Source organism: Chiloscyllium plagiosum, chromosome 16, assembly GCF_004010195.1.
Source record: "Chiloscyllium plagiosum isolate BGI_BamShark_2017 chromosome 16, ASM401019v2, whole genome shotgun sequence".
Taxonomy (NCBI): domain Eukaryota; kingdom Metazoa; phylum Chordata; class Chondrichthyes; order Orectolobiformes; family Hemiscylliidae; genus Chiloscyllium; species Chiloscyllium plagiosum.
In genome coordinates, this window is record NC_057725.1 from 35,690,926 (window position 1) to 35,712,863 (window position 21,938).

Genomic DNA, 21,938 nt, shown 5'->3' on the forward strand with positions numbered 1-21,938 from the left:
CCCACTATGTAGCCACTAGTCTTCTCTGTTCTGAGGAAGTCAACCCCAACCTCTCTAATCATTCCTCACAGCTAAAGATATAAAAGTTTGAATACACTTCTGAACAGATTTGAGAATAGGCCAATTAGCCTAACCTCGGGTTGTTGGTAAAATTCTAGAATCCATCATTAAGGATGAGGTTTCTAAATTCTTGGGAGAGCAGGGTCGGATTAGAACAAGTCAACATGGATTTAGTAAGGGGAGGTCGTGCCTGACAAATCTGTTGGAGTTCTTTGAAGAGGTGATAAGTAGGTTAGACCAGGGAAACCCAGTGGATGTGGTCTATCTGGACTTCCAAAAGGCCTTTGATAAGGTGCCACATGGGAGGCTGCTGAGCAAGGTGAGGGCTCATGGTGTTCGAGGTGAGCTACTGGTATGGATAGAGGATTGGCTGTCTGACAGGAGGCAGAGAGTTGGGATAAAAGGTTCTTTTTCGGAATGGCAGCCGGTGACAAGCGGTGTCCCGCAGGGTTCAGTGTTGGGGCCGCAGCTGTTCACATTATATATTAATGATGTGGATGAAGGGACTGGGGGCATTCTAGCGAAGTTTGCCGATGATACAAAGTTAGGTGGACAGGCAGGTAGTACTGAGGAAGTGGGGAGGCTGCAGAAGGATCGAGACAGTTTGGAAGAGTGGTCCAGGAAATGGCTGATGGAATTCAATGTGAGCAAATGCGAGGTCTTGCATTTTGGAAAAAAGAATACAAACATGGACTACTTTCTAAACAGTGAGAAAATTCGTAAAGCCAAAGTACAAAGGGATCTGGGAGTGCTAGTCGAGGATTCTCTAAAGGTAAATGTGCAGGTTGAGTCCGTGATTAAGAAAGCGAATGCAATGGTGTCAATTATTTCAAGAGGGTTGGAATATAAAAGCACTGTTGTGCTACTGAGACTTTATAAAGCTCTGGTTAGGCCCCATTTGGAGTACTGTGTCCAGTTTTGGTCCCCACACCTCAGGAAGGACATACTGGCACTGGAGCGTGTCCAGCGGAGGTTCACACAGATGATCCCTGGAATGGTAGGTCTAACATATGAGGAACGGCTGAGGATCCTGGGATTGTATTCATTGGGGAGATCTAACAGAAACTTATAAGATAATACATGGCTTGGAGAGGGTTGACGCTAGGAAATTGTTTCCGTTAGGCGAGGAGACTAGGACCAGTGGACACAGCCTTAGAATTAGAGGGGGTCAATTCAGAACAGAAATGCGGAGACATTTCTTCAGCTAGAGAGTGGTGGGCCTGTGGAATTCATTGCCGCAGAGTGCAGTGGAGGCCGGGACGCTAAATATCTTCAAGGCAGAAATTGATAAATTCTTGATGTCACAAGGAATTAAGGGCTATGGGGAGAATGCGGGTAAGTGGAGCTGAAATGCCCATCAGCTATGATTGAATGGCGGAGTGGACTCGATGGGCCAAATGGCCTTACTTCCGCTCCTATGTCTTATGGTCTTATATGACCAAAAAGTGTTCAAGAACTTTAGAGAGGAAAGGGAGGTTGGTGATGGGCCATTAGTTGACAAGAACTGTAGGTTGAAGACTTGCTTATTGAGAATGTGATATGGCAGGTTTAAAGAAGAGTAAGTCAATAGCTCAATTTTTAGGAAGTGGATTTTAGAAATGTATTTAGATATACATTTGTGACACCAAGGCATACAAGGCTATGGTCCAAATGTTGGAAAATGGGATTAGAATAGTTAGATGGCTCTTTATAAATGGCACAAACTTGATGGGCTGAAAGTTTCTTTTCTGTGCTGTCGACCTCGAAGACACTAGCCCTATAATATCAAGGTCAAAATCAGCTTTTCAACAATGTTGATATACAGTCACCATTGTAATTTTGCACTGTCTCAATGTCAGTAAAATTATGTATTCACAGATTTTCACAGAATGATCACAATACTATTGAAACATTTACTAAATTCTTCCTATATCAATTAGTAGATTCAGATAATTTCTATAATTTCCTGCATTTCAAATCAATTGTAAATAAGTTACAAAGGTTGATCTGGTGTAAGAATAGCCTTGCTCTGTAGTAAAACAGGATTGCTGTAGGACTGTCACAAAGAAGGCTGGTCAAAATTATGATGTGTGTCTCGAGGGAGTTGGAATATATTTGGCTCAGTAAATTTTCATATCTGTGCCTTAAAGTTTTATTTCCCACTGATATTTTTCAGACCTGTAGATTTAAATGCTGGGTCAGATGTATAAAATTTGTAACATGTTTAAAATCTTGAAGGTTTTAGATAAATAAAGAGAAACTGATTGAAACAGCCAAAACACCGATGACCAGAGTGCACAGATGAAGGGGATTGGCCAAACAACCAGAGAAACATGAGGAAAAACCTTTTACAGAAACAACTAGTTAGAATTTGGAATAGAGTGCCTGGTAGAGTTGTCAATATAGATTCGGTATACTCTTCAAAAAGGAATAGATTAATAAATGTAGAAAAGATGCCAGGTTTTTGATAAAACAAAGGGAGTAGGACTAGTTGGATTATTTTGGAGGAACCAATTAGTTTTGATGAGCCTTTTAGATGATGATATGACTTCCTGTCTTGTTTCTGTCACCAGGATGTTTGTGGTGTCCACATCTCAGGAACCAATAAAAATTGAAAAATAAATCAATGTTTAAATCAGTAAGAGACCTTCCCTGGGATCAAGGACTCTGGAGATAGAAATCCCAAAATCCTGCACAAATTCCTCCTCCTCAACTTCTTCTGCATACTCTCACACCCCACCTTAACAATGTTGGAGCTTATCAGAATATGCAGCAAACATGTTGAAGTATAACACTTACTATAACATAGCTCTGGACACTGTAACAAGGTATAACAGTGGAGTGATTAGTGTCAATTCCAACTTTGGGAAAAAGTTCCAAATTTAAGCATTCATTAACAAACTAACAACTTATGGGTTCATGGACAAATCTTAGAATCCAATTTCAAATAAGTTAGTTTCAAAGGGCTCTATAGCTGCTCTCAATTTTATGGTAAACTTAAAACTTTGAATAAATCTGATAAATTTAATCAAAAAAGATCATCTTCCAATTGTTGAATGAAGTTTAGGACTAGAACAATCATATTTTATTCAATTTGTATCAGAGATAGGAATATTAGTAGTGAATAACAAAGCAGAAGGATCATATTCGACATGTCAAACAATGACAGAGTTCAAACTAGAGATCTCAGTGGAAGCTCAGGAAGTCAAAATTTACCTCTCAGTTATTGTAGTCAGGTGACAGCACTTCTCTATTAAAATCGTTTCAAACTGCAGAGAAACAAAAACAAACACGTTACAATTGACATGCAGTAAAAGTATTGCCAGAACAACACAATATGTACAGCTATTTGCAGTTAAAGTCTCCTCGCATGTGTTGGTCTTTGAATATTTCATTGTTGTGTTTTGAGTAATGCTCATTATTAATTCAGCTAATCTAATATTGAAGACACAGAAATTGCAACATGCATAATCTGCAAAAGATATTGGTCTCAGTTTTGTTTCTTATTTGAAATAGATTAAGTTGTATGTCAGATATCATTGAGCATAATTTTATAAAATAATATCCATTGTCAAGACAATCTGGTTAAAAAATCAAAGTCAGACTGGGATGAATGTCTCCTTTCTCTGCTGACGGTAGGACTCTGTGAAATTCACTTATACAATTGCCAGCCCATTTCAAGCATGTAAGAATCTTCCATACAAATTATATTTAATTCAACATTGTATGGCACAAATTTGGCAGAGAAATTGTACAATGTGTTGCTTGAAAGAAAACATCACATTGAAACTACCACCATTTGCAATTATGGTTAAGACACATTTTGAGGATTGTAGACAATGAAAATAAATGACAATTAATTTGAATTCAATGTGAGAGTAGCGACAAGCTTTGTATAAAACATTGACATTTCTTCCAATGTGCCATCTAAGCCATGGCTACTTTGATCTTCAGACATCCACAGAATCCCTGTAAAGTCACACACACTGCACATGGATCAAAAAGGTTTCATTGTGACTTAAGTGTTCTTACGCAAGGAAACAGTCAATCTCCACAATTGATATAAACACAACTTAACAAAGGAAGTGAAGAAAATCAGCTTCTGACAATATTTGATAAGATACTGAAAAATGCATTTGTATGAATTTATGCGAAAAGACTTTATATGAATGTTAAAGAAGGAGATCAGACTTAATGGTGATGCCATCCATAGCTGAACAGCAAGTCTACATTCACAGTCTAAGTTTATACACAAACAATTTCCACTTTGACAGGAAAGAAGAGACTGCTAACATTCATGAAGTTGTACCTGATCAACAATAGTGTCATTATAAGGCCAGGAGTAAAATAAAAGATAATTAGAAAAACATAAGCTTACAAAATAATTGCTACATTAAAACACTTTACAAAAGACTGTCCACACATAATGAGTCAGTGAAAGGATACAATACTATGAGCTTTGATGTAAATTTACTTCAAATTTTAACACCATGTTTGCTGCTTCATTAATGTTAAGTCATTCAGTTAATTAAACAGAACATTGAATCATTTTGTTCCTGCACACAATAAGTATCTTTGTCAGGCTTGAGATTACAAAAGTGTAAATGTGTTTTTAAACACTAATATTTTGTTCTTGTGGTAGAAAAATAATGATTGTGAACCTACTGAGTTGAAGTCTACAATGTCAACAACTGAATGTCTGACCTTCTGAGGCACATAATTATTTGTTTTTTTTTCTACCACAAGAACAGAATATTTATGTTTAAAAGCACATTTACACTTTTGTAATCTCAAGCCTGACAAAAAAACTACATTAAATTTCAGGCCAAAAGTAATTTTCAAGTAAGCCTTCAAGCTTTTATGTATGAGAGGAATTAAAAAAAATAAATACAATCTTATCAATTAATATCAGGTATTTAATTGCTCTTTTGGATCAAGAATCAATTTTCTCTGATTTTGAATTGTTAAGTATCACATTATAATTTTCAATATAATAATCAGCTGCATTAACCTTTCAAACAAGAAATGTACGTGACCACAATGGCAACTTGCAGTTAGATAGCCTCTTTATTCAGATTAAGTATCCCAAGGCATTATCAAACATAACTTAAAACTGAGCCATCTATGTCAATATTAGGACAGATGACCAGTAGCTTGATTAACCGGAAGATTTTACCGAGGGTCTTAGAGGATGAGGAGAGTGTAGAGGTGGAGAACCTTGAGGAATTCCAAAGCTCGTGTCATAGAACCATAGACTCAGAGACGGAAACAGACCTTTCGGTCCAACTCATCCATGCCAACCAGATATCCCAACCCAATCTAGTCCCACCTGCCAGCACCTGGCCCATATCCCTCCAAACCCTTCCTATTCATATACCCATCCAGATGCCTTTTCAATGTTGCAATTGCACTAACCTCCACCACTTCCTCTGGCAGCTCATTTCATACACATACCACACACCGAGTGAAAAAGTCACCTCTTAGGTCTCTTTTATATCTCTCACCCTAAACCAATGACCTCTAGTTCTGGACTCCCCCGCCCCAGGGAAAAAAAACTGTCTATTTATCCAATCCATGCCCCTCATGAATTTATAAACCTCTATAAGGTCACCCCTCAGCCTCCGACGCTCCAGGGAAAACAGCCCCAGCCTATTCAACCTCTCCCTATAGCTCAAATCCTCCAACCCTGGCAACATCCTTGTAAATCTTTTCTGAACCCTTTCAAGTTTCACAATATCTTTCCGATAGGAAGGTGACCGGAAATGCACGCAATATTCCAACTGTGGCCTAACCAATGCCCTGTACAGCCGCAACATGACCTCCCAACTCCTGTACTCAATACTCTGACCAATAAAGGAAAGCATACCAAATGCCTTCTTCACTATCCTATCTATGTGCAACTCCATTTTCAAGGAGCTATGAACCTGCACTACAAGGTCTCTTTGTTCAGCAACACTCCAGAGGACCTTACCATTAAGTGTATAAGTCGTGCTAAGATTTGCTTTCCCAAAATGCAGCACCTCACATTTATCTAAATTAAACTCCATCTACCACTCCTCAGCCCATTGGCTCTTGAGTTACAAAAAGAGTATGATAAAATTTGTGAATAAAGGAATGATGCAAAATTAAATTCAAGACATCAGAAGAAAACATGGCCATCAAAAATATTCAATAAAAGATATTGAGTAGTTGGTGAGACTGACAAAAATCCAGGAGTTATAGATGTTGTGTTTAACACATGCTGTCATTGCAAATCAATAATCAATGATGCTAACAATCCAAATACTAAATTGTTTCAGTTGTAAGATTGAGGCCATTGTGCTGATATAACTATCATTATTTGTATCCTAGACATCCAAGACACATCACAGAAAATTAGAAAACCTATTTGTAACAATAGAACTGATTCTAAACTCCTTAACTCTGAATGGAAATGAATAAAACAAGCACAATAACAAAATTAAATCTGGAACACTATTTCAAGTTGAATAATGATGCAGGCAATAAGTTAACAGCAGGCCAGTTCATGACTAGTGTCAGGAAGTACTTAATCAAGAAGAGTCTAATCAATACTCATAATTGTTTTCTGACTAGGATGGTAGTGACAAGATCACTAAATCACTCAATAATCATCTGACATTCTTTAATTCACAAATATATTTCAAATCTCATATCTCGGTTGCTCAAAAGTCTTTAATAATATTATTCTTTAAATATCGTCTTCAATCGAACATGGAGCATTCATTTTCAGCTGTCATAACTGATCTATTTTTAACCAAAAGTATCCATCAATTATTGTTATTTAATCTATGAAATTGGTTAAAAAAAAAACCTAGAAATGGGAGATAGCTGTTGAGGCAGTGCAGGTTGGGGATGCGTGTTGAGATCACGTGGAAACCTAGCTGCAGCTAGCTTACCTGAATTGCCTGGCAAGTTGAATTTTCCTGAGGCAATTGTCCCTCCAACAAAGACACCAGCTCTGAACTACAGTCAGCCAGTCAGAGGATTTCCAATCACTTGAAGTCTTCTATAACCTTGGGTAACTACTGAAGCCTCTTCAATTACTTTCTGATCTCTGTTATCCCCACACCTCTAACCAATTTCCATCAATTCTGATTATCCCCCAATCTCCCCTCCACAAAAACACAATGACTTGACATTCCTTGACCAGCAATAAACCCTCCACAATATCCTGCATACAACCTCGGACACAACATTTGCCCCTAACCCAAACTTTTGACCTACTCTGAGAACTTTCCCACTTAGCTGCCATTCCACCAACTGCTCTATGCTGCTAAAGGTAAGAAGTCACAAAATCTGCAGGGAGAACTCACCTAAATGTGAATGCCATTGTTTTTGTCCAATCAGGATCACGAACAACATTTGGAAACGCTGGACCAAATATAAACTTGGGGCTCGTTGTTGCAGTGTCTGCTTCAGGAGGTTTGCCTGCCATAACATGTCTGATCAGGTTGAATAGAAAATGTCTATAAAGTTGAATGGTACAGCTCAGCCTAATCTCATTCTCTTACTCTCAGACCTGAGTTTTACTTCCGGTTGATGGTCTACTGTCACAGTGATGCTAGGAGCAAAAATGTAGCTTTCTACCTGCATCTTTGGCTTCCAGCATCAGACTTCAGTAAAACATATTAAATGTCAAATAACATGCATCAGTTGCTCCTTCACTTCATAAGCTTTAAAATATTGTGACTATTTACTTCAAATTTATGACCAGCCTTCCTTGTTAGATAACCAAGTGGGGTCACAAATCTGTGTATTAATTAATTAATTTAAACACAATGCAATGCAATACACTTCCAGATGAAATAGTCCTGCTTATCGCATTGTATGCATAAAACCCATAATAATGCCCATCTTATTTAATTCCTCTTTTGTAAAATTGTTAATTCGTTCCTATCTTTCAAATCAACAAAGACTAAATTGTTATGGAGGTGCAAAATTAGATCATGCAGTGAGTTGATAATACTGAGTTTCTTTTGCAATAATCAATTGTAAAATATACTTGCAGTCTGCTACAAATCTGTTTCATGTGACTGATGGAGACCAGCTTTACTTCCAGAGAACCTGACCTGCACAGAAAGACAAACTTTGGAAAGATTATATCCTCGCGTCTGCAAGTGTTCAAGACACACTCAGACTATCTCCATCTGCTTGTTAACATGGTCCAATGTTCTATTCCTCCACGCCTTTCTGAGACAAGAGCTTGCCTGTCTCTTTTCCAAACAATTTAAAAATCTTTGTATTCACTTTATTTACTACCAAGTGCAAATTAAGTTGTTGTTTCAACCAGGATCTGATTCCAAGTTTGAGCATTCATGGTGAAACAGATACATCCATAAACTGATCAGCTTTCTCACATTCAAACCTCCATCTTAATTCTCCAGCTAGTGTAGCCAAAGTTTAATTAACCCCAATTAACCCCAAATGTATGAAAACTGTGTGCAGGCTAATTGAAATGGTAGTAGCAGGCAGTATACTGCTAAGCACATTGCTGGATGACTGGATGCCTCAGCAGGAGGGTCTCCCAACACCTTGAGCAGCTATTACCACTTTAAAATGTATTTACCTCATAATGGCTGGCGCAGGAAGTGTATCTGGAAGAGATGTTGAGCATTAGGAATGAAATGGCAAAGTGTAATAAGTGTGCTCCAAGGTTCCTTGACACAGACTGAAGGTCTTGGTGCAGGGAATAAATTGAGATGAGTAGTCCTCTTCCCACACAGGCAAAGAAGCCCTCCAGAACTTCTTTTTAATTTATTCACTTGATGTGGCATCACTGGCTAGGCAGCATTTAATACACATCCCAAATTACCCAGAGGGCAGTTAAATGTCAACCACATTGCTCTGAGTCACATGTAGGTTAGACCAAGTCAAGACAGCAGTTTTTTCCCCTAAAGGACATTAGCAAACCAGGTGGGTTTTTTTCCTGGTAATTGACAATGGTTTCATGGTCATCATTAAATGCTTCGAAGATGCCGGTGTTGGACTGGGGTGTACAAAGTTAAAAATCACACAACACCAGGTTATAGTCCAACAGGTTTAATAGGAAGCACACTAGCTTTCGGAGCGACGCTCCTTCATCAGGTGATTGTGGAGGGCTCGATCGTAACACAGAATTTATAGCAAAAATTTGCAGTGTGATGTAACTGAAATTATACATTGAAAACCCCTTTTTTTTAAGTTGCATTCTCGGGTTAGCTGTTAACAATGGTGATAGCTAGACAATATGTTGAAGGTGTTAGCCCGCTGTGTTCTCTGTCTATGACCAGATGTTTAGATTGATTCCAATCTAAAAAGTGAGCTAACAGAGTTTTACATAAATTCATGCAGTTTTTGAGCTCAGAGTTCTCCATGAATGTATGTGGTTTTTGAGCAAAGTGCAATATAACTCTGAAAGTACCAAAAAAATTCACCACACAAAATATATGTGTGCATGTGGGTCTTTGTCTGTCTGTGTGTGTGTGTCTGTCTGGGGTGGGGGTTGTGAGTGTGAGAAAGTGTGTGTGTGTGTGAAAGACATACAGAAGTCAACGGAACAAAAAGCCAATCAAGCATTGATGACTGGGATGTAGTGCAGGAAGAAGTTTAATGATCTCACATGAATAGCCAAAATCAGCAAACAAATTGTCAAATAATTTTGTTTTCAAACTGAACCATCATTCTCACATACTGCTTTACTCATCACAGCATTTCACTAACCAAGCAACATTATCAAGCACCAAATATATAATACTTCATCTTGCCTTAATTAGAGTTATTGTGTCATACAGCATAGAAACAAGCCCTTCAGCCTGGCTCGTCCATGTTGACCACGTTTTCTATTCTGACCTGGACCCATTTGCTTGCATTTGGCCCATATCCCACTAAAGCTTTCCTTTGCATGTATCTGTCCAAGTGTCTTTTAAATGTTGTAATTGTACCCACCATTTCATCTGGCAACTCATTCCATATACACTTAGCACTGCTGCAAATCCCACACACCTTGATGTTATCGTGCATGTGCTGCCAGCTATTTAACTATGACAGCCACATCAATCAAACATATTGCATCGCTGTCAGACATTCCTTTCTTTTGTTAGACAAGTTAATGCAAGACTTGAGGAAGCTGTTTTAATCAGCAAGGGATAGTTATTGTTACATGTCCATAACGTGATAAAAGAGACAGTGTCAGTCATCAGTAGACTGGCTAAAATTTTAATATGAATTCATCTGTCCAGATAAGTGGAGGCCAAATTTTTGAGGCATTTCACCAAATTTATTTTCACTATATCCATGATGATTGTGCAGCTAAGCTCCCTGCTCTATCTTCTCTCATTCCATCCTTTGAGTGGAAACTTTCTCAGTTGACTACTGAGATCATAGTCACATCTCAACAAAACTCAGATATTCATTAAACCCTATCTCTATGTCTTCCTCAACAAGCATATTTCTCAGTTTCCAGTATTGTTAACTGAAAGCACTTTCATAATATTTTGATGGAAAACTATAAACCTGAAAATATCACCAATTCTACCATCTTCTGCAAAGTCTGTTGTTCACAGATTCAGCCTCACAGTTCTCCCAGCCCTGGTTATTGCAAGATGTAGAGAAGGGTCTGTTGGCTGACCTCAAATTATACATTCAACAGCTGAAATGACGAAAGGAGGATTAGTAACATCACCCCAGATTTTATAGCTGTCTCTGAGCCTATACATCAGTTTCAAGACCAGACTTGTTCATCAAGAGATATCATTTTGGCTTGACTGTAATTCAATGGTCTCATCTTGCTGTACTCTTTCACAATATCATCTGTTGAAAAGATCATTTGACAGTGACACATAGCTAAATAGTGAAGTTGTATCATTGAACAAGAGCTGATGGATTTTCACTGTTCACTTTCGTAAGCAATATAATTGTTTTTTACTTTTTCATGCTGTATTCTCAAACATAGAACGAAGGGATGAATGAATCACATGGTGAAATGCCAAGTATTTGTTCACCTTTTCAAAACACCCATAAAAAGTCCATGAATTAGTCAGAAATGTTTGCTCACATTCTGTCTAGCAATGGAATGACTGTCGGGATTACTTTACTACAAACCAAGAAAGCTGGTCAAAGTTTAAGAATTTTCTGGGTTGTCATGAAAAAATGTAGGATATTAATCATGTGCTTCATTATGACTGAGGGACCTTCTGCATTTGGGAGAAAGTGATGACTGCAGATGCTGGAGCTCAGAGTCAAGAGTGTGTTGCTGGCAAAACACAGCAAGTCAGGCAGAATCCGAGGAGCAGGAGAATCAACGTTTTTGGCATAAGCCTTTCATCAGGAATGAGGCTTTTGGATCGGGGCTGAGAGATAAATGGGAGGGGATGGGTTTGGGAGGGAAGGTAGCTGGGAAAGCGATAGGTGGATGACGGTGATGGAGAAGGTGATATGTCGGGGGGCAGTGATGGGCAGTTCCAGAAGGTGGTGCCGAGTTGGAGGCTTGGGAACTGGAAAATTGTGGGGGGAGGGGAAATGAGGAAGCTATTGCAATCCACAGTTGTTGAAAGCCATGATAGTGATCATGGGTTTGGAAGGTGTTGTCTAAGGGATATTTAGGGAAATTTCTGCAGTTTTTTTTTTAAGATAGTACACACTGCTACACTCTTGACCTTCTGCATTTGCAGAGTTTATTGTACTCTATGATTTGATATAGTCTGTAAGATCTCAATACACTCAGTCTGACAATTAATGGTTGGAGGACCAGTGTAGTTGCTGAAGAGAGTTGAGGGCTTTGGTACTTTCACCATATCTTCAATGGCTGTATGTGGTAATTCTTCATAACAGCAGTGTGTCACAGAAAGTGGAATAAGAGCAGATGAAGAATTCTGCTCACCCTTGTCTGGAAGTAAGTCAGGAGCTTGGGGCACTGTATCAATAACTGGAAAGGATTTTACTCTTGAAAGGCAAAATTATAATTCAGGATAAATATCTCCTTTGAAGAGATTGTTTAGATTTGGATGCATCCAGCCAGCAATATGCATTAGCCGTCAAGAAGCAACTTCGATACAGAACAAAAAGAACCTGAGAAATATTCCCCTTTCCTGAAATGAATGACTGTTTTGAACAGGAACTGGTACATGGTTTAATTATCAGTCTCTTTTTCAAAATCAGAAACAAATTCCCTCACAGTATCTACTGCTAACACTACAGGGATGTCACACTTATGATTTTGAGAAATGCAAGATTGTGTCACATTTATCCATTAGTGCTTCACATCATCCTCTAGTTGTGATCAGCGAATATGTACACACAATAACAAAATATTATGCATGCTGAAAGGCTAAAATAAAAGCAGAAACATCTGGAAAAACACAGCAGGTTTTGCAAAAAGGGGAAGACGGAGTCAATATTTCAGGTTAATGAGGTTTTCCCAAACCTGCAAATGCATTTCACCAAAAGAGCTAAATACAAATGATGGTCACTTTGGTTAATATAGCGGGGAGATTTTCTAAAGTCAGGAGAAGATTCCTTAACTTGATTACCAGCATTGGGTTCCCATATACATTTAAATATGTTTAGGTGCTGATTCCTCCAGCAAATATAGCTGGTCTGAAGATGGTGGGGTGGTTTAAGGGAGGGCCTGTTAAGTTTTTCACATTCCTCAATAACAACATTTTCCCTGGGTTTATTTTAAATTCATTCATGGGACCTGGGCATAGCTGACTTGCCAGCATTTATTGCCCATCTGCAGTTACCCTTGGTGGTGAACTGCCTTCTTGAACTGTTGCAGTCCATGTGCTGTAGGTAAACCCACAGTGCAATGAGGGAGGAAGCTCTATGACTTTTACTCAGTGACTTTGAAGGAACAGCGATGTATTTCCAAGTTGGGATAGTGAGTGATTTGTCTTGTCCTTCAAGATAGTAGTGATCATGGGTTTGGAAGGTGTTGTCTAAGGGATATTGAGGGAATTTTTTGCAGTTTTTTTGAAGATTGTACATACTGCTATGACTGAGCATTGATGGTCCAGGGAGTGGAAACTTGTGGATATGGTGCCAATCAAGGAATCTGCTTGCCCTGGATAATGTCAAGCTTTAAGTGTTGTTGGAGCTGCAGTCATAGGCAAATTCCATCTCACTCCTGACCTGTGTCTAATAGATGGTAGACAGACTTTGGTCAAGTTAGGAAGTGAGTTACTCACCACAGTATTCCTAGCCTCTGATCTGCTCTTGTGGCCACTGTAGTTATGTGGTGAATTCAGTTGAATTTCTGGTAAATGATAACCCCCAAGATGTTCATAGTATGGGATTCAGAGATGGCAACATTAGTGAATGTCAAAGGATAGTGGTTAGAGTGTCTTTGATTGTAAATGGTCATTGCCCAGCATTTCTGCTGCGTGAATGCTACTTGCCACTTGTCAGCCTAAGTCTGAATATTGTCCAGATCTTGTTGCGTTTGAACATGGACTGCAAGAATAGAGGAGTTGTGAACAACACCCAATATTGTGCAGTCATTGATGAAAATCCCTACTTCTGACCCTATGATGAAGGGGAGATCATTGATGAAACAGCTGTGTCAGTGGTCCTCGTAAGTTTAACGATTGTGTCATTATTATGATTAACCTTACTTTCCAGAACTATAGAGCTTCACACTGCAACTGCACAATGAAATATCTAAAAATAATTAATCTATTGTTCCGGAATTATAACTACATTAGATGACATTAGAATTGCACTATTTTATTTCCAATATGGTAATTCAGAATAAAGTTGAATCAATCAACATTACCTGTTGTATCTCCACTGAAGCATTCCTAGTGTAACTGTTGTATTCACTTATCAGTGACCTGACATGACAGTTCAGCCTCACTGCAGTGCAGTGAATCCATTGCCACCTGTTTTTTTCAAGCTTGTAGAAAATATTGGACAGTTCTGTGGTTATTGTCCACGCTCTCTTCAATAGTGTCTGCAAGCTGTCTTGTAAATTTTGTTGAGATGTTATGACTAGTTCATTGAGTCCATCACCATCCACACTGATGGGCTTTGACTGAAGTATGCACATGCATTCACATTCTGCCATCAATCTCAAGTCGTCCATCCAACGCTGTACAGAATCCATCTGTATCAAATGCATGCTAGAAAAAGAATATCATGAAGTTATATTAAAAAAACTAAATTAATACTGACACCGTGATAGTCTTTTTTTGTGTTTCTAAATCCAACACTGCCCAACACCTCCTCTGAATTGCATTGGTGGACTAATGATAAGTTCATCAAACACCAGTATCTTTTGAACTGATTATGCTTCAATTCTTTGACAATAGATCATCATCCTGGATGATTTTGTTAATCTTCAGAATTTGTGTCACTGTCATTCCATGACTCACCTGTAAAATCAAGGAAGTTTACATGCAAGCCCATTTCAGTATTCCATGCTGTTACACTAAACACAAGTTACCTTTGTCTTTTTAATGGTGTGAAAGAAAGGAACAAGTTCATGAAAACTAGATTCTTCGCAATGGTACATACATACTCAGCATATGTGGCACTGGCATGCATGGAAACGACAGGGATCCTATTACCAAGCATGCAGCTCATTAATGCAGGTCATGTCTTCACTCTATATTGCAAAATACATCGGAGGACATTATCTGCAGGACATCACTGACTAATCAACTACAGTTGCAGTACCTCAACCATGCTCCTCTTCCTGTGCCATTTTCCAAATGACACCAAAGTCAATTTATTTTACCCAGCAGAAACATGCCTGGGATTGTCTTCTTCATGAAGAGACTCAAATCTAATGCATGCTCAATTTCCTGATTTACTGTAACATTTATAAGCAACAAACCAAAATGCAATTGCCTAATCAGAGCAAGCATTTCTTTTATCAGATTCTAAGTGGTTTGAAAGTTGTATGTCTGCAGGACAAGACTCAATGAAGTTTTCTGTGGTAATTGTTCCAGGAGAGGTGAAGTGAGAGATTGAGTTGAATGTGAATGTTAAGGTGAATGAAGGTGTTTAGGGTTTTAAAGGTGGTTGGTGGGTGTGGGAGAGCTGGATATGTTTTACCCAGGATGTAACTTGAAAGCTTCATTATGTGAGTGCTGTTTTAAAAGAATGACGTGGGTAATGTCGTCCAGAGTACACAGAGAGAATGTGGATAAGATGTTACATTTGCCCATGCTTATTAAGTATTGTCACTGTTTTCTGTAACATCGAATGTGACAGAGTTACTACTCAATGCCAAACAAGTTTCACTGCAAGTAATGAAACTACTGTCTTGCACCACTTAGAAGAGGACTTTGCCATCTTCATCAGTGAAGACAATGAGATTATTTTTCCTGCTATCAAGTGGGAACAGTTGGCACCTATCTATGAGGCAGTATTGTTAAAAGCTCAGCATCAGCCAATGAAGAAATACATGCACAAAATTATATACAATTTAAATATCAAGTTTCATCAAACATATGCCAAAAATGAATATATTAAACTATCTGAGACAACTTTAATGTTGCTCATTTTGCTGATGAATTTTCTGGCTGAAAACTGGTCATAACTGTGGCACAACTGACAACGAGCAAAATAAGTCAAAGTGTTAGCAGCCTACTTAGCTGCAAGAAGGGTCACAGAACATAAAGTCATGTAGCATGGAATCAAACCGTTCAGTCAAACTCATCCCCACTGACCATGTTCTCAAGCTAAACTAGTCCCACATGCCTGTGTTTGGCCCAAATCCCTCCAAACCTTTCCTATTCATGTACTTGTCGAAATGTCTTTTAAATGTTGCAACTCAACCTATTTCCACCACTTCCTCTGGCAGTTCATTCCACACACAAACCACTGTCTGTGTAAAAAAGTTGTCCCTCATGTCTTTTTTAAAACTTTCTCCTTTCACATTAAAAAAAATTCCCTCTAGTCTTGAACTCCCCCATTTCAGGGAAAAGACTCTTACTATTCACCTTGTCCATGCCCCTAATAATTTTATAAATCTTTATAAGGTTACCGCTCACCCTCCTGAGATCCAATGAGAATAGTTCCAGCCTATCCTGTCTAGTTTTATAACTCAAACACTCCTTTCCCAGCAACATCCTGGTAAATCTTTCCTGAACCCTCTCCAATATAATATAATATCCTTTGTATAGCTGGGTGACCAGAACTGCCCACAGTGCTCCAGAAGAGGCCTCACCAGTGACCTGTACAATATCAGCATGATGTCCCAACTCCTATACTCAATGGTCTGAGCAAGAAATCAAGCGTGCTAAATGCCTTCATAACCACACGTTCTACCTGTGACGCAAATTTCAAAGAATTATGTGCCTGAATCCCTTGGTCTCTCTGTTCTACAACACTATCCATGGCCCTAGTTTTGTAAGACTAGTCCTTGTTTGTTTTACCAAAATACAATATGCCAAATTTATCCAAATTAAACTCCATCTGCCAATCCTCAGCTCATTGACCTAATTGATCAAGATCTCTTTGTCATCTTAGAAAACTTCCTTCACTGTCCACTATACTACCAATTTTGGTGTCATCTACAAACTTACTAACCATGCTTCCGCTTCCTATATTCTCATCCAAATCATTTGTACAAATAACAAACAAAAGTGCATCCAGCACCGATCCTTGTGGAACACCACTGGTCACAAGACTTTGTCCAAAAAAACAACCCTCCACCACTACTCTAGCTCTCCTATCATCAAGCCAAAGTTGTATCTAATTGGCAAGCTCATCCTGAATCCTATGTGCTCTAACTTTTACTAATTATTCTACCATGAAAAACCTTGTCAAAGGCTTTACTCCAGTCCTTTCCTATTCATTATCCTTGTGCAAGTACTTTAAATCATGAGACACTAGATAATGGCCACAAACTCATATTTTTCTTATAACTTGAAGTATGTGACCAATAGTACAACTTCATCCTCCTCCAACTGATATGAGGAAACCATGTACATATTGGTACTGAAACAGATAAATATTGGCTTCACAGTGAGTATTGAATTTATGAACAGAGTTTGTTAATGTTGTTTTGTGTTAATGCCCTAGAATGTAAAACAGATATCCATATTGATTTCTGATTAAAAGATCAGGACAAATAGAGGGAAATATGAGAAGCAGGGCCTCACATAAACTGCTATCATTGACGGATTACTCTTAGTTCACAGGTAGAGTACTTAAGCTAAGTAATTTCTTTTTCAGATACATTATCTAACAGTGCTTATCTTAAAATGGAGTGGGCAGTTGCAATATGCTGCCTTTTGTTTTCTTCCAACATGACTCATCGAGGTTTTCATGCTGATACACATGATCAGAACAGACTTAGACTTCAGTCAAGCCCTATTCTTCAAGAACACCAAAGGAATAACAGAATCGGAGAATTAAATAAAAGTTTGAATAAAGTTTGGAGGAATGTTGCTTTCTTTAGAATCGAGCTTGGGGAACAATGTCATTATATCTCACTGAATTAAAAACAAAACTGTATCTGATATTACTGAAGAGAATCGCTTCATTCCATGCCTAGTTATTTAGATGGTTTTCCTTCATCTTGCAACGCAGAAAAGCTTGAACGGATAATAGTGTAACAAGGATAACAGGAATCTGGCACCTTGTCAATGTGACCAGCAGTACACCTCTTTAACCTAAAGAGAGTGAAAGAGATAAATGGTGAAGGAGGGCAAATTAAAATCACTTCAAGTAGAGAAAGAAAATTAGGAACTGGGTTCTGAGAGAAAAAAAACACAGAAGTGAAATAAAATAAAAAACCCAACAATTGATTCTGTGTAGAAATAAGATGCCACAGTTTAAATTATATCCTGTCCGGGTTGAAGAGATAAAATGGCATTGCAGGAACATGCATCTCCTCATTAAAAATAAACCTATGTTGTTAAGTTTCAGGTATAACTGTCTACCAGAAAGTAATTTGTCTATTAATGTGCAAAAGCAGAAACTCCATCAAACTCAGGTGGAGTTTGTAGGTCAGCTGCTGTTTCCATGAAGCTAACAGTGGATTGTCACAAATCATCCAGCAATTTGTGTCAGTTTGCAATTCGTTCATATTTCTTATTCATCACAAGTTTGCTAAATGATCTAGACATTAGAAATAGTGAGCTTTTTCTTTAAATGCACCAGTCATTTCCTAGAAAATTGTTTCTTGTGTGCAATGTTAGTACCAAAAATAGTGCCAGCAAAGTTTCATTAATTTTATGGAGTGCACTACTCATAGGTCTTGTTAGTCTGTGTTTTCCTTATCTCAGTAAGTTAATAATGCAGATCAAATCAAGCTTGCAATTATAATGAATCAAAAATAGCATGTACGTTAAATTTCTGAAGAAAATCTCTATTTCTAATGGAGTGGCTCCTTCCAGAATGTATAAGTGCAAGAAAACTGTGATTAGTAAAATATGTGAATCAAAATGTTGCCATTTTAGAACAAATATATTAGAAAGACCAAGATGTATTAGAATTCCATACAATACAAACCCTTTCCTTCCCTTTCAGAACAAGGATGAGGTTTTGTTCTGTCCTTACTTGCCACCACATCAGCCTTTATATTCAGCATATCACCATTCAGCATTTCTGGCACTTACAGGTGCAAGGATGCTTTACATGTCCTGCTTTCAATTTTATATAACACATTCATTGTTCATGAAGTGATTCCACTGTGCTAAATGACAATGGCAAGATAACAGTAATAAGAGCCTCATATCTCTGGCAGAGGGGGTAAAGCACAGGAACACAATGCAAAGCAGGGCAATGAAAGGAAGGGTTGCTGTGAGCATAATAGTAGGGTCAAAGTGAATGAGGGCTGTGATAGTGAGCAAAGATCTCAGTGGTGCAGGTTGGTCCAGTCCATGAGAGACTGCGTGCTCCTGAGCACACAGTGTCCTTGCTGCAGCAATACATTGATAGTCCGGCTCACGGTCCAGCATTGAAGGACAGAAGCATCCTATAAATGGATTGAAAATTAACCACAAAGGTTCTTAGAGACTGGCATATATCAGATGGCACATCTGTGGACGTGGGCTGCATGTGGCCATGCCAATGGACAATGCCCTGAGAAATTGGCACCTGGTGTCCAATATGGGCAGCATGGAGGGTAAGTGATGAGCTGAATCTATCTGGCGCTCGCTCTGGCTTCCTTCTGGAGTTTTTCAGATGGCAGGCTGAATATAACTGAGACAATTTGTCTGTAAAGAAGGCACTTAATACGGATGACCATCAATTAGCATCTTGCCACTGCCAAGTGAGAATTCACCATGCTGCTTGTGAAAATGATAAATGCTGCAACGAGATTGCTTGATTCTGCCACATGTCTTGCCCACATGACACAGACCTCTAAGATTCTGCCTATTCATTTTATGTCTGTCTTTATGAAGGCTGCCTAGATTGTTGCGTATTTACAGACTTTTTTGTTTTTATTTCAAATTTCCAATTTGTCCTGCAGTATTTTGTATTTGTAACTTGATTATTTGACAACAATTATATTAAAGTACAAACCACAAACAGAAATATAAATATTTAAAGACTATTGTAAATGTTTCCTCAGTCCGAGAGAAAGCTTCATTTTGACAAACAGTGGAGTTCATTAATTAAAAACACCCGCTGAGCCAATGCCTGCAAATTTAATATTGGGGTAGAAGTACTACAGTTCATTGACAAACATCAAACTTAAAACCCTGAGGCCAATTCTGCCCCAAATATTGCATCATTATCAGCAGCAGTCAAAACCTGCATGCTGCTTTCCCAGGAGACACATCGTGCTCTCAGCAGTGCTTCTAAATGTTCAAGTATGGACAAATTCCTTTAATTGGTGCATGCATGATGACCGCCCTATTTTCTTCTTAGAAAATGGCAAAAAGGAAGATCAATATGTGAAATAAAAACAACACTAGAAAAAAAACAAATCACAAATCCAGCAAAGCCAATTAGGAAATATAAACACAGTTTCCCAGATCATCTGGAGTTATTCCAAACCTTTTTATGCTAATAAGTAATGATGAGCTTTCACTGTAGAAAGCACACAAAACAATTGTAGGAAGAGACAATGTGTTTTGTCTGCAACCTTCCATGTTTTCAAGTTGTTCTAAAGGAATTAGTTGATTCTTTATATACATTCCTAGACATTATTGATATGGGAAAGATATAAAACATGTTAACAAATTACTGACTTCACTAATCAGTCTAACACCAAAAGTATACTGTACAGTCTAATATTTATTTATGAAAGTAATTAGTAAGTTAATGCAATTTTGTGGGCCTTTTAACTTTTCAGACAGTGACAAGCTTTTGGACATGTATATCTTGCCCTGTGATTTTTGAGACAGAAAATAGATTTGCTTTCATTAGGAAAATACATTACACAGAAAGCAAGCTATAGCTACAAATAAGTTGTCTGACAAAACAATCTCTCCGGCAATTCCCATTAGACAAATGACATTAAACATGTTTTCCCATGAGTCCAATTTCCTGGACTGTGAAAAATATTAGGTTAGTAAGATTTCTCTTCCTGGCAGCTAACATACACATAGATAGATCGACTAGAAGCCCAGTAGTCCTAGAAATCAAGAGATGAAGGAAGGTCAAACATTTCTTTTAAATAAACTTTACATCCTGTTTGGAGGACACTACTCCCTGCTCTTTAAAAATCTCTTATTGTCTGAAAAGCTTTCAATGCCAAAATCGATAATACAGCTTTCAGACTTCAAAATATTGTTCCTTCAAGTCCTTTTTGCTGTCTGAACTTTCATTATTTTCTAATTACAAATGCTGGGCTCTCATTTCTCATTCCCTGACATGCCTTCTTTCCAAATACCAGCTGCTTTGATTGATGATGGAAGTGGTGCATTTACAGCACCAAAAAAAATCACTACTTTAGTCAATAAGTTATATTAATTTCAACTTGCCTATATTGATCAGTGTTGTTGAAATTACAGCACTTCTTTAACCGTGTCACTTAGTCAGTTAAATTGAACATGGGGAACCAAGTTCAGATAATCCCTTCATCCAAGGAATCAACTGAGAGACCCTTTCCTGATCTGCTTGCGAAGTAAATACCACTCCCAATGCAAGGAGATCAAAACAGTACACAGAACATGTTGCCAATACCCTGTCCAGTTGTAACAAAACATCTCTATTTTTACACTGCATTCCTTTTGTAATAATGCCAGCATTCCATTTGCCTCCCTAATTATTTGCTGCAGCATTTTATTTCAGCAATTCATGCACAAGGATATCCAGACCCTACTTCACAAAAAGAATTCTGCAATCTCCATTGAAATAATATTCTGCTTTTCTATTCTTCTCATTAGAGTGGACAATATGTCATTTCCTACACTGGACCTCATATGCTGATTTTCAATACATTGACTTAAACTCTGTTTCATTTCAGACTCTTCAGCCTGGATTATGGCAGTGACCATCACCTATCCATTGCTGCAAAAATTGCAAACATGGCCGAGATTTGGAAGTCCTGCCCTGAGCAAGCTCCTCAAACACACAATGATCCCCTGGGCCCCAGACTTGCCTCAACTGCAGTCACACCCTCCCGGCTAGATCTACATTACCTTGTCTGAGGAGCATGACTGCCTGCTGCTGCAAAGTATCCCGATAACATGGAACAATGTCTGCAACTCAGACTCCAACTCCTCGAACTCAATGTGAAGTTTCCCAAGCTGCAAACACTTTACTACAGATGTGTTCACTCTGGGAGGGCATAGGATGCTGTGGGAAGGAGATGTTTAGGGTGACACCACTATTCTGGCCTTGGTGGTGGTGGCGGTGGAGGGGGGAGTGGTGTATCACAATAATGGAGTGGGATTATTAAACTAAAGTGACAGGGTTCATGGACTAAGGTGGGAGAATGTGAGGATTGCAGATGCTGGAGATCAGAGTCGAGAGTGTGTTGCTGGAGAATCGAC

The 21,938-nt window shown here is 38.4% G+C and overlaps 1 protein-coding gene across 1 annotated transcript in view; it reads right to left on the reverse strand.

Annotated features, from left to right (window-relative positions):
• The window catches only part of LOC122558091 (protein inscuteable homolog), a 210,670-nt gene extending 190,535 nt beyond the window's left edge, over positions 1–20,135 (reverse strand). Inside the window, exons 1-3 of the mRNA XM_043706410.1 lie at positions 20,057–20,135; positions 13,811–14,166; positions 3,256–3,308 (exon numbers count right to left, since the gene is read on the reverse strand). Of these exons, the coding sequence (XP_043562345.1) occupies positions 3,256–3,308; positions 13,811–14,166; positions 20,057–20,135 (488 nt within the window). The remainder of the gene's footprint in view (positions 1–3,255; positions 3,309–13,810; positions 14,167–20,056) is intronic.
• Positions 20,136–21,938: the final 1,803 nt, after the last annotated feature.